Source organism: Ipomoea nil, unplaced genomic scaffold (assembly GCF_001879475.1).
Source record: "Ipomoea nil cultivar Tokyo-kokei standard unplaced genomic scaffold, Asagao_1.1 scaffold0382, whole genome shotgun sequence".
Classification (NCBI taxonomy): Eukaryota; Viridiplantae; Streptophyta; class Magnoliopsida; order Solanales; family Convolvulaceae; genus Ipomoea; species Ipomoea nil.
Genome location: NW_017616810.1, coordinates 1,173,378 through 1,187,055, shown reverse-complemented (window position 1 = coordinate 1,187,055; position 13,678 = coordinate 1,173,378). Strand labels below are relative to the sequence as shown.

Here is a 13,678-nt window from a genome sequence, read left to right as displayed (position 1 = left end):
ATGTATATTGGCGGGGATAATCCTAGCCTTACTTGCATATTTGTGACAACTTCCAGTTAAGTTGGTTGAACAATTAATTTGATAACTATAAGATTTTAAGTTTTATCTCATGAAAACAATATGTTTATTGAAATAATTACAAAATTTCGAATTTCATTAGGAGAGTTATCTATTTTTCATGTAATGATTATAGATTTTTGAAAATTAAAAAAAAAAAAAAGAACACGGAGTATAATTTTTCATTATGTGGTCCTAAGAGCATCCATAATGGTTGGGGATAATGGGGGATAATGTAATAGTGATTAGGATAGAGAAAATGGGAAGAGAAAGAAAAAAAGAAAAAAAAAAGGAAAAAGAAAAATTAAATAAAAATAATAATATTTTATTTATTGTCAGGCGCGCCCGCGCCCAGCTGGCGCGTGCACTGCACGCGCCCAGCTGGGTGCAGAAGTGACAGCCATGCATGGCTGTCACAGATGGTTTAAATTAATTGTGGGTCCCATTTTTTTGAAATCTCCTCACATTTGCAGGAGGAGTCCATTTTTTTCTTTCTTGCTTCTCTCTCTTCCACATGGCACTAATTTCTGACATTATTCTTCTATTATGAACTGGTGTGGTTGCTCTAAAGCAAGTGTTAGTTTAAAGAAGTTGAGGGGTTGAAGTACAAGTATAAGTACTAAAACTTTCCAATTTCCAAGATGAATTGCTCCCCACCAACCCACCCAAAGAACACTTAAATTCGGGAGTTATATCAGCAGCCTATCTATCAGTCCTATCACCTCACCACCATTCCCATTTCTGCCTTCCAAGTCTTTTTTACAGAATTACAGCCATGAAAACCATTCCTCCCAAAAACCCTCACTTCTTCAAGCCCATTCATCAAGGTTTCAAGAACGGCGTGGTGATGAGCATAGTAATGTGGCCGGATTTCTTCATTTCTCTGCTGTTTTGTTGTCTTTTAAATATAATTTTCCATTTTCAGGACATACCCACAGCTTTCTTGGCCAAGTACTTGAAAGGGCAGGCCCCAAAGTTTGCGATACTGAGAAGGGGGGATCGGAGTTGGCGGGTGAAGATTCGCGGCGACCGGATGCTCGGCAACGGCTGGGAAAAGTTTGCTGCGGAGAATGGTTTGAATGTAGGTTACTTTGTGGTGTTTAGACAGGAAAGAGATACGGTGTTTGATGTTTCGGTTTTCGAGCCCAGTCTATGTGAAAGAGATTATTGCCCACTTCCCCATGCTGCCTGCCCTCTCCCTCAACCTTCCAACAACTTTCGCTCATATGGTAAAACCTTTATTGCTATTTGCGATCACTTTTTACTTTCAACTTATTTAAGATTACTTTTAGGTGATTGAAAATTTCATAATTTTCAGTAGTGTCGTTTGCTTTCTGGGATCAAATTTTCGGGCTGTTTGCTATGCCAAATAGGATTAGGAACAAGTGTGTACTTGTTAAATGTTTTAATTTATGTTTTTCGAATTTTTGAACCAATAGTACCTGCCACTACTTCATCTTTGTCTGCTGAGAATCCTCATTTCGTTGCCACTATACAACCGTACTGCCTCAGAAAGCCCAATCTGGTAAGAATAACCCGAAATGCAGAACTTGAACACGAGCAATAATAGCTTTATGCAGTATCTGAAACGAACTTGAATGTTGTAAAACTTGTGCAGTATCTTCCGCTGGAGTTTGCAAGGTCGAATGGCCTAGTGGGAGAAGAAAAGCGCGAGATGATTTTAAGAGACGATAAGGAGAGATCGTGGCCAGTAGTTCTGGGGAGAATGGGGCGACACGTTGCTCTTATGCGAGGCTGGCTAGCATTTCAGATGGCTAATGGTCTGAAAGAAGGAGATGAATACAAGTTTGAGCTGATTGAGAGTGGGAAAAAACCCATCGCCAAATTCCATTGTAAGTGTAGTTTTTCATCCATTTTTTGCGGTTTTGAAGGCAAAAACTTGTGTTTTTGTTGCACATATGGCAATGGGAGCTAATGGTGATTGCAGCAGGTCACTTTTCTGGAGAAGAAAATTGAAGGAAGCTGCTGCAGGCATGTTCTGACCAAAACTTAAAGAGCTGTTTTTTTTTTTTTTTTTTTTTTTTTTTTGGTGAATCCATTATATACTAGAAGATGTTGTTTTCCTTGTGTTTTTTTGCTATGTAATCTTAGAGTGTGCAGATTCTGCAAGTGGCTCTGTAGTGTACAAAGTTGAAGTGATCTAAGTGAATGGATATATAAGGTAGATAATCAAGTATTATGTTCACTGGCTTGTAAGAACAGATTAGATAATCTTTAACTATCGGAAAACATATTAAGGCCTTGTTTGTTAACACATTTAGTTTATCGGGTCAATTCTGAACTATTTGACCATTATTAATTCTTTGATTTGGTTATATAATTGTTCAATTAATTAGTTATTTGTAACAATTTATTGTTTCAAAATGCTAAAATTCCAAAAGCTGCTTAAAACAGGTTTTTAATTTGAAAAAGTCATTTTACATGTAATCAGTTATTAACTAATAGTTAATTTATCAAATATCTTTCTACAATCAGTTAATGTTATCAACTGTTCACACGTACCAACTTGACCAGTTAAAGCTAACAACTATTTATCAAACACCCTCTAAATAAGTTCTTGAACTTTATATCAAAAGTTAATTAGCTCTCTGGATTTAAAAAAAAAAAAAAAAAAAAAAAGAAGTCCCTAAATTTTTAAGAGTTGAAATTAAGTATATCAACATGTTATTTTATGCATCATATCAATTCCCAAGAACAAGTTATTAACATGTAATAGTCTATTATTAAAAATTGAAGAACAATATCTACACTACGGGAGGGCACTATATGTACCGTTTTAAAATTGAGGGGCAACATTTACACTACTAATAATTCAGGGGTGACATTATTGATAATTGACATATTATGGAGGGGCATAAATTACAATTTTCTCTTTTTATTTTTTATGTGAAAGAGATTGCCCACTTCCCCAGCCTTCCAACAACTTTTGCTCTACTGCTGGTAAAACATATTTTCTCACGGCTTCTGCTATTTCATGTTTAACTTGTTACATACAAATAATCTAATCGTACTGAATAATAGTATATGAGAGACAATCGTGTTGATCTCCAGCCACATTGATGTTTTCGTTGTATTGCTTCTTAACGATAGACCGTTAATCACAGTTTACCTCATTTCAGAACCCTAAATAGTGTATTGGTATCTAGTGAGCAGTATGAGTATCCTATCTAAATAGGGATGACCATATGCCCTGTCCCAGTTGGAGATCCTCGTCCCCGGACGAGAACGGGAAAAAGTTTCGGAATCGAGGACAAAGAATTTTTGAAATTTCCCGACGGGGATGGGGACGGGGACCCATCCCCGAATATTTTTAAAAAATTATGTATATTATTTTAGAATTAGAAATTGGATTATTAGCAGTATATATTGGAGGTTTGGAGCATTCAACATATTCCATTGGAGATTATTAATTATACTGTGTATATATTGGATTAATTAGAATATATTGAATGTTGATTACTTTGCATTGTGAATATTGAATGAATGTGTATATATTGGATTAATGAGAATATATTGAATGTTGATTAATTTGCACTGTGAATAATTTGTATTGAATGTCATGTATAATATTATAAACTCTCACAAATCACAGCCACAAATTCTAATTTCTTTTCTTTTTCATTTTTAAAAATTGTATCAATTTGACACTTTAACTATGGGTTGACCGAGATGGGATTTCCCGTCCCCGCCAAATTCCCTGCGGGGACGAGGACGAGAACGGAGAATTTTTTCTATTCCCTGTCGGAGACGGGGACGGGGTAGCGGGGACGGGGAGTATACTCCCCGCCCCCGCCCAGTTGCCATCCCTATATCTGAATGTGCTATATAATAAATATCATGTATCACATCAATCCAAGTTTATATTAGGCACATAGTCTGTTTGACTAACAACTCTAGTTGTTAGTCTAACCAAATAAATTAATAAGCCTAGTCAACTTGCACCACTTAATTAAGACCCTAATATATAATATACAATATATTATTAGGGAAAATCTTACATAACTGACCTACTAACACGTTTCATTCATGAGATAGGTCGAGAATAGAATAACATAAGACATAATATGTGAATAGATTTACTTCATAATTTGTTTTGTCTAATTAACGACTAATTGTGTGTCTTTTTACGTGATATTATATTCTATTACTCTTTCCTCCCTATATGTCAAAAAAAAAAACTTAAGAAAACTATGTTTATGCATGTGATGGAATTAATTAGACTGGGGAAACGCCTATTGCCAAATTCCATTGTAAGTATGATTTTTCTTCCGCGCTTTTCACTGCTTGTGCTTGCCTTCTGGCACAGCAAACTGTTTCGAATTCTCGGGTTGTTTGCTATGTCAGATAGGATTGGAAGTTGGAACAATGGTCAGTGTACTTGTTAATTTTTGTTTTTCGACTTGGTAGTATTGGTTGAACCAATTGCACTAGGCACTACTTCATCGTCGTCTGCTGAGAATCCTCATTTCGTTGCCACTATAAAATCGTACTGCCTCAAAAAGCCCCATTATCTGGTAATTAAGAGTATCCCCAATAAAATGCAGAACTTGAACATGAGCAATAGCTTTATGCAGTATCTGAAGCTTGAATGTCGTAAAACTTGTGCAGTATCTTCCTCTGGAGTTTGCAAAGTCGAATGGCCTATTTGGAGAAGAAAAACTCGAGATAATTTTAAGAGACGATAAGGAGAGATCGTGGATAGTAGTTCTGGGGAGAACAGGGCGACAAGTTGCTCTTATGCGAGGCTGGCGAACATTTCAGATGGCTAAAGGTCTGAAAGAAGGAGATGGATACAAGTTTGAATTGATTAAGAGTGGGGAAAAACCCATCGCCAAATTCCATTGTAAGTTTCGTTTTTCTTCCAATTTTTTTTAGCGATTTTGAAGGCAAAAACTTGTGTTTTTGTTGCACATATGGAAATGGGAGCTAATGGTGATTGCAACAGGTCACTTTTCTGGAGAAGAAGATTGAAGGAAGCTGCTGCAGGCATGTTTTGACTGATACTTAAAGAGCTGTTTTTTCTGGAAGATGTCACTGCATACCATCTGACCATTTATTTACTTGTAATAGTCGATTATTAGGGTTTCAATGGGCTAAATTTGTGACCGACAATCTTATAATTTTTAAAAGTTTATTGGTTTAATTAATTTTTCTTATAAAATTTATAGACTTATTTAACTATTTTTCTTCGGTTATATTGCCATGTTACATTTCATTACAAAGGTCACATAATAATATGTATATTTGGCAACAAATATGTACAAAATAAAATTTGTACTTTTTTGATGAGTTGTAATATTCAATTCTGAGTTGAGATCTTAACAAAATATATATATAAAGAAATTTGTGTACTTTTTCAACAAGTAATTTTTGAAGGTGAGTTAAAACTTCATATTTAATCATAAAGTGTTAATATTTTGGCAATAGCAAATATGATATATTTAAGAAATTTTGTTTGACAAAAATGAGTAAATATTTAATTGAACATACTTGATAGTTATAATCCTATTATGTTTAGAAAAAAAATAAAAATAAAAAATCCTATTTCATTAAGACCAAAATTATTTTTCGTGATTCGAATGAATCTTAATTCCTAGTTAACCCCAAACATAAGCTCAACTCCGAAAGCCCGGCAGACACGACATTCATATAGTCTCTACTGTTCTCCACGACGGTAAACACCATCGCCACCTGATTACGTTGTCGCCACCACAACCTTAGCAGATTATCAAAGCTATCTCAGGTATGTCTTTCTGTGGGGCATTGAGTTCATCTTATCTGAAAGGGAAGAGCCTGAGTTACAATGAACGACCAGCGAATCCAGGAAGGCATAGGATGCTTGTCCATATTTTGTTCTTGTCACTGCTTTCTTTCTTAATCACATGGCATGACCCGTTCTTCATGTTGAGATTTCTGCTGCTATAGGATGGTCAGTATTAGAGTTTTGTGAGGAGTTTGTAGAGTTACATCTTGTATGTTAATGGTAAAATTTATATGTAAGAATGATAATGCAGAAAGGAGAGTGGGTTGCCATTAATTTGCTTAAGATAGGGTTTGATGGAATTAAGCTTCAGATTTGAGAAGGGAGTATGCTATTTGAAATACCCTCCATGTGTTCGATATAATTCCTGTGAGGGTTTTTTTAGTTTTGATGCTTCATATTTCATATGTTCGAATGGGGGACGGGGATGTGTCTTGCCCTGCCCCCTTTGCCAGTCCTAAAGTCTTGAAAAGTCACTAGTAGCTGGAATTGCTAAAAGCTTAGTTGGGCGAAGTTTTTAGTGGGCTAAACCTGAGTTGACCTATGGGGACTATATTTCTTAAAATTTCCTAGCCAAAGTTCTCTCAGATAGGCATACTTTTGGATGTTCACGTATGTATGTTTTTATAATCTCTGATCTCTATTCACTCTGTTCATCTGAACTCCTAGTTTGTTTTGCAGAAAATCCTTATTCTTGATTTCTTACATGAAACTTACAGTTTTTTTTTGGCCAATTCGTAATTTTGAAGTTAATAAAAGTGGAATACAAGAATGAGCCGACAAAAATGGATAAAAATATGAACTTTCATGGAATCATGGTTTTGTGGTTTTAATAAATGTGTGTATCCATTTTCAGGTTTTCTTTTTTCTTCAATTATGAAGCAAATTCTTATGCATTTATGTTCACTGTCTGTACTGATCAAGAAGTTAGGGTTTTTATAGATTTCCCTTGGTTGTTTGGACGTAGCATTATTTTGGAATTGTTTTTCTAAATTTTATCTTTGATTGTTACTTTTTATTTTTATGGTTGCAAATGAACTAGTCTACCTTTCTAATTTTTTAAAATTTCAACAAGTGTTAGCTGATTTTGCTGATTTCGTTCTTACTTGAAGGTGCAGAGATTGAGCATATGAATGGCGTGGAGAATTGTAGGGAAAAAGGTGCATTTTCAAATTCACAATGACTTCATTGTGTGACACTTGAATTCTTGAAAATCAGTTGTCTTATGCTTAAATCTTTAGATTTGATACTTAGAAATATCTTTGCAACATTAAATTAAAAGCACAAATATTTTTTTATGGTGAAGCTTCACTTGTTCACCTAATTAGATATCACCTGCAGTAGTTGTACTTAATTTGGAGTTTGAAGTCTGGAGCATAGTTTTTGAAAATGACACTGATCCATTGCTATTTTCTCTGACATAAATTTCCAAAAATGTTTGATTTTGTCCAACTGTCAACCCTTATTTATAAACCAGTTACCATGTTGTCCAAAGTGTTGAAAATTTGATGCCAAATGCCCAATAGTAAAACGCATGGTATATGATAGAAAATAATGGAAAAATGACATTATTTGATAAATAGCAGGTCTGGAAAAAGACACAAGCTTAGAGATTTTATAGTTATTTCACCAAGGCCCAATTAAAAAATTGGCTCTTTGTTTAGGTATATGGCAGACACGGAAAAAGACAACCTCAAGGACATTATACCTATTTAATTGTTTTTTTTTTTTAAATTTAAATTTCCTAGAGAGCTACAACACAAGGAAAATAGTTATCAACTTGGGAAATTTTGTCAAATTATAGAGGTAGAGGACCTATTGGCATTCTAATTATAAACTGCCCTTTATTATATAGGGGATTATTGGCCATTCTAATTTTAGGCATTGTTGAATTCACAATATGTCACTTAAATCCTTGAGATGATCACTCATATAATTTGCTAAACTCTTGTGCTTTAGAGGAAATGATGATTTTTACCTTTAATTACTTTTGCAGGGTGTACTTTCTTATCTCAAAAAAACATTGACTGTGACATCCAACGAGGCAGCAGCCTCAGTATCCTCCAATTTTGATGAAACACTAAAATCACTTCCCATTTTGGCTAGATGTATAGAGGGTACGTATACATATGCATCTGATTCCCATTGTTCTACACTGGCCATTGACTAGCCTATCTCTTCAGCTGACTTACTATGGTTTGACATTCAATTTTACTGGTGCCACAACTATCTTTTGTGCTTGTATAAAAAGCAACTGCACCCTCCCACTTTCCACTTACTTTCTCAGTTGAATTAAGAAGAGAGTTAAAATGACAAATGATTTTCATCTATGATTGCATGACTTTTATATTTGAATTTCTTTGCAGGATATTCCCTAAATCCAGTGTCATTGTTAGAAAATGCCAATGCTGGGACCAATAAAATATCGATAAGGTAAACCAATAACTTCATTATATGTAATGTCTGATCTATTCTGTGCAGGGATGATCTTGCAAGCATTTCCCATGAAATTGTTGTTAGTCCAAAAAATCCTGTTTGGACGTTTGAGTACTTTTTCTTTTGAGAGGGAGAGGTTGATAAAGCTCTCATTTTCTATAAGACAAAGGGAAGGAGGGGCAGAGAGGTTGTATGCATGGATATCTTCTTGGATGTAATTTTAATCCTTTCAATTTTGTAAAGTTGCATAAAGGATGTAACTAAGGATGTGAGCTTTCACTCTAAAATTTAAGGTTATAGATTGCATTATTGTGAGAATATATATAATCATTTCATTTCTTACCAAATAAAAAGTTCATGGGAAAGTGTTAAGAAAATTGAGCATTGTTCAGCAATAGCCACAATAGTCTTACCATAGGATAATCTGAAGTCTGAATACGGATAAGTGAAATGAACTGTTTTCATTGGTTAAAACAAGAGATAGCAACAATTATGTTTCCCTAGGAGAATCTGAGTTTTAAGTCGAACACTGAGGTTATTTTTCCTCTAGGATGCATGATAATGTGCCGACTCCAAATAGATTGTGATCGAGGCTAATTTAAGTTGAACTGACCCCTGATAGTAAATTTCATAACTGGAAAGTTATTACATTTGCCCATCCTTGTGTGATTGAAGATAATAGTAATGTTATTCTTTTTCATAGTTTGTAAAGAAAGATTCTATGGAGCATCAGTAACTGTTTGTCCACAGGTGTCTTCATGCCACTCCACAAGCACTTTCTGTGAGAAAGGATGATGAATCATTGGGCTTGAAGACTCAAAAAAAAGGAAAATTCAAGAAAAGGCCGAAAAGAACTGCCCCACCTGTTGAAAAACCTTACATCCCTCCTAAACATAAAAAACCTGGCAATTCTCCTGAGAGAACAATTGAGATATTTGAAGGAATGACCATTGTTGAGCTTGCCAAGAGATGTGGAGAATCAATATCTGTTGTACAGGATATCCTTGTAAATGTGGGGGAGAAAGTTGAATCAGAATTTGACCCTCTCAGTGTTGACATTGCTGAGCTAGTTGCAATGGTAATATTTTCTTTTTACGAATGAATTGCATTTTTCCTTCCCATGTTTTGAAAATTTGGGTGTGTGTGTCAGAAATGGTACCAAGAGATGACTTGCAGTTTGTAGTTAATTAGGTGGCTAAGTGGTTGGCCTTTAACCATGGATGTTCCTTTTGTAGGATGGTCTTAGTCTCTTTTAGCATGAAATTAAATCTTCTATCATCCCTTCTTCCTCAAAGCCTCCCCTCTCTCCATTTCCCCCCAATATGTATCCAATTCATTATTAATAGCTCATCCCTTAAGATATTAGGCCATTTACTACCTTCCTTCTTTGGTTAGCTTATGTTTTTTCATTTTCCCAGGAAGTAGGAGTTAATGTCAGGCGGCTTCACTCAGATGATGGTGCTGAACTCCTCCCGCGTCCTCCAGTTGTCACAGTGATGGGTCATGTTGATCATGGTAAAACGTCACTTTTAGATGCTCTGCGACTAACGTCTGTGGCTGCTAAAGAAGCTGGGGGCATAACTCAGCATTTGGGTGCGTTTGTTGTCAGCATGCCTTCAGGAGCATCAATCACGTTCCTCGATACTCCTGGCCATGCTGCATTTAGTGCAATGCGAGCGAGAGGTGCAGCAGTAACCGATGTAGTTGTGTTGGTAGTGGCTGCCGATGATGGTGTTATGCCTCAAACGCTAGAAGCGATTGCTCATGCAAAAGCAGCTAATGTTCCGATCGTTGTTGCAATTAACAAATGCGATAAACCTTCAGCAGACCCACAACGAGTGAAAGTCCAGCTCGCTACAGAAGGGCTGCCCTTAGAGGAGATGGGCGGAGATGTTCAGGTTGTTGAAGTTTCTGCAGTAAATAAAACTGGTTTGAATGACTTAGAAGAAGCTTTACTTCTCCAGGCTGAGTTGATGGATCTCAAAGCACGAATTGATGGACCCGCGCAAGCTTACGTAGTTGAAGCAAGGCTCGACAAAGGACGTGGTCCGTTGGCTACTGCCATAGTGAAAAAAGGAACACTGGTTTCTGGGAAGCATGTTGTCGTAGGTGCCGAGTGGGGGAAAATAAGGGCTATTAGGGATGTGGTGGGAAAATTGACTGATAAGGCTAAACCTGCTATGCCAGTTGAGATTGAAGGGTTGAAAGGGCTACCTATGGCCGGTGATGATATTATTGTCGTGCATTCTGAGGAAAGAGCAAGGATGCTAAGTGAAGGGAGGAAAAAGAAGATTGAACGAGATAGACTAAATAAGAAGGTGGCAGATAGATTAAAAGAGGAGCAAGAAGAGGAATCAGAAGATACAGAAATATTAGAGGGAAACAAAGAGAAGTCCAAACGGGTGGAGATGGCAATCATAGTAAAAGGAGATGTTCAAGGCACTGTCCAAGCTGTCACAGATGCATTAAAGAGCATGGATTGTCCTCAGGTATGCCAATTAAAAAACTTGCCGTTTTTTGCTTGTTTGTTCCTAAAAAACCTTAATCCTAACATCTTACAATTTTGTTTATCCAATGTGATGTGTCATAGGTTAATGTGCTGATTGTCCATGGCGGTGTTGGGCCCATCTCTGAGTCTGATGTGGATTTGGCACAGGCGTGTGGCGCATGTATTGTGGGATTCAATGTGAGAAGTCCGCCTACTTCTCTGAGTCAGGCAGCAAACAGAGCCGGCATAAAGGTTTTTACTGACCAATCTTCCATAATTGATTATCACTATTACTCCACTCGTGAACCTTACACTACTAAATTAACTCGAAGCTGCAATTTTTTATTTATTTATTTATTTATTTTTATTATAAGGAAGGGGATACCCTACATATACACACTACTTGCCTTAACTGAGGTTCGAACCTATTACTTCCCACTTAGGGGAGCAACCGGGTACCAGTGGACCACAAGCCACTTGGTGAAGCTGCAAAAATATTTGATACTTGTGCTAAAGTTCTTGAAACTGCTTGCAGATAATTATGCACCGCGTGATATATCATCTACTGGAGGACATTGGCAAGTTGATCGTTGAAAAAGCTCCCGGTACTTTCGAGACCAAGGTTGCCGGGGAAGCACAGGTGCTGGACATCTTCGAGATCAAAGGGCGAAGCAAAGCCAAGGGAGAGGATGTGAAGATCGCTGGGTGTAAGGTGATCGATGGCCGAATGACCAGATCATCATCAATGAGGCTTCTCAGAAGCGGCGAAGTTATCTACGAAGGGCCTTGCGCATCCCTGAAGCGTGAGCAACAGGACGTGGAGACAGTCGGGAAAGGCTCAGAATGCGGGCTGGTGATCAACAACTGGTTCGACTTCCAGGTAGGGGACATAATCCAGTGCTTGGAGCAAGTCAACCGAAAACCAAAGTTCATTTCTTCTGAAAGTGGAGCTGTCAGAATAGAGTGCTGATAATATTATCATCTCCACATATAATTCACAAAAATCACATCATAATCTATAGACAGACTCTTGAGCCTGTGCAATTTTGTTGAGTAGATGACATTTTTCTTTAGTTTACTGCACCAAAGAGAAGCTTCAATCAGCAACTGCTATAATTGCCATTTTTTGTTAGCAATGTATAGATATTAATTATGTGTTTTGTTTTTTCAAAAATATATTTCTATTGCTTAGTTGGGAAATGGATTTGGAACTCCCAATAAATGTGGACTGATTTAGCTTTTGGATTGTAATTGATGAGAATATCACACATTTGAAATAAGTATGAATCCACTTACTATTTAAACTGAATTACTCATATAACTTGACATCAATTGCTATCTAAGAGTGTTGTTACTTCCCATGATCCCATCAATGGGTCCATATGAATTCTCAATGCTTGTGGAAGGATCTATTTTGACAAATGCTCATAATATGTTGGGAGTTATTTCTTTTTGTGCAATAGAGGGGCCTGAGGGTCTTGTGTTAAGTGATTCGAATACAATCGTCCCCCACATGCTATTTTGTCCTAGGTTGGCGAGTCTATCAACACATTTGTTAAACGATTTTAATCTAAAAATAATATAACTCAAGGAATTGTCACTCTTAATCCATATAGGTTTGTATATAACACTTTTTCTTTCTTTGATAGATGGAAGCTTGCAAATGATAAACTATATAACTATTTCGTAGCTTCCTATGAAAAATCACTTACTAGTTAGTTAAGTTGAACAAAGACGCAACTTTGGACTCAAACAAGCAGAAAAATGGATTTGGTTGGATCATTCGTAACTATGATGGAAACTTTTGTGCAACCGAGAGAACTACTCAAGACTCTTTGTTTACTTAAAGATGCAAAATCTATAATTATACGTAAAACACTTGTCTGAAGGAGTTGGGGTGGGACAAAATTGAAGTTGAAATGGATGCTCAACTTATCACTCACGAATTGCGTGTGAAGCTTATTCTTTCTTATTTTGGTACTCTTATCTAGGATATTAAATAATTAACTATGACTTGTATAGAGTAACTTATGAGATGTATCAAGAGTTTGGCTTACCAACCATCCTTTATTTTTTGTTGATGATATTTCCTTTAATATTAGTAGAAAAAATGTTATTTTCACCTCTAAAGTCTAAACTTTGTCTTTCTGATGTGACTTTATTAATTGGATGTCAATGAATTAGTTAACTCACCACTAACTAATAAATAAATTAGCCAAGCATACAATAAATTAGCGAAGTACATTGTGCTCAGTTAGTACATCTGTTTTTTTTTTTTTTTTTTTTTTTTTTTTTTGAGTAAACTTGGCACCTTCAGGTGAGAGTGTTAGCGGATCCTCGGGACCAGCCTACTACGAGAATTAGCATCCAGAAGAGAGTTGAGCTCCATTGGGGGTGAGTCCGAAATGAGAGTTCCCCAGTAAATCCTTTGTCCAAAATTTGCTAGCCAATCAGCACACTGATTTCCTTCCTTCATAATGTGGGTAACTTTAATCATGCGAAAGTTACAGATGAGATCAAAACAATCCTTTACTAAAGTCACAACTGTTTCCTCCATCTGAGTCTCCCTATTCATGATGGCAACCATTGCGGTTGAGTCCATCTCTACCCATACCTTTATCGATTCTTTCTCTCAAGCAGAGCCGTAGACCCCCCCTTAGGCCCCACAACTCCACTGAGAAACTATAGTAGAACCGACTTTAATTGAGAAATCCTTTACCCAACAGCCGTACTCGTCTTGAATGAGTTAGTTAGTACATCTGTAGCTCTCATTCAAAAAAAATCACAAGATGAAGCACTGATGGTGGGATATTGACACTTTAGACTTCAATATATTAAACATATATTATCTTGTAATAAAGTTGACAGTACTAAAAAATAAATAAATAAATAAAAACTAATTTACAAACGTAACC

The 13,678-nt window shown here is 36.4% G+C and overlaps 2 protein-coding genes across 4 annotated transcripts; both read left to right on the top strand.

The window, feature by feature from the left end:
* The first annotated feature begins 628 nt into the window (after positions 1-628).
* Positions 629-5,118, top strand: LOC109171930 (B3 domain-containing protein REM10-like). 2 transcript variants are annotated; one of them, XR_002052667.1, is made up of 6 exons: positions 629-901; positions 983-1,286; positions 1,497-1,582; positions 1,676-1,910; positions 2,006-2,085; positions 2,169-2,248. XR_002052667.1 is itself a non-coding variant. In XM_019321034.1 (6 exons), the coding sequence occupies exons 1-6, from the start codon at positions 699-701 to the stop codon at positions 5,047-5,049; spliced, it is 819 nt and encodes a 272-aa protein (XP_019176579.1). In that variant the 5' UTR covers positions 632-698; the 3' UTR covers positions 5,050-5,118. The 2 variants fall into 2 exon arrangements, 1 of the variants encoding a protein (XP_019176579.1); XM_019321034.1 differs by lacking the exons at positions 2,006-2,085; positions 2,169-2,248 and adding an exon at positions 5,024-5,118 and having other exon boundaries at positions 632-722; positions 758-901.
* A 541-nt stretch (positions 5,119-5,659) lies between these two features.
* Positions 5,660-12,072, top strand: LOC109171927 (translation initiation factor IF-2). 2 transcript variants are annotated; one of them, XM_019321028.1, is made up of 8 exons: positions 5,660-5,821; positions 6,958-6,999; positions 7,836-7,956; positions 8,206-8,272; positions 9,026-9,353; positions 9,694-10,764; positions 10,866-11,015; positions 11,299-12,072. In XM_019321028.1, exons 2-8 carry the CDS (start codon positions 6,973-6,975, stop codon positions 11,731-11,733), a joined length of 2,199 nt encoding a protein of 732 aa, XP_019176573.1. In that variant the 5' UTR covers positions 5,660-5,821; positions 6,958-6,972; the 3' UTR covers positions 11,734-12,072. The 2 variants fall into 2 exon arrangements, with proteins under 2 accessions (XP_019176573.1, XP_019176572.1); XM_019321027.1 differs by having other exon boundaries at positions 6,952-6,999.
* The last annotated feature ends 1,606 nt before the right edge of the window (positions 12,073-13,678 follow it).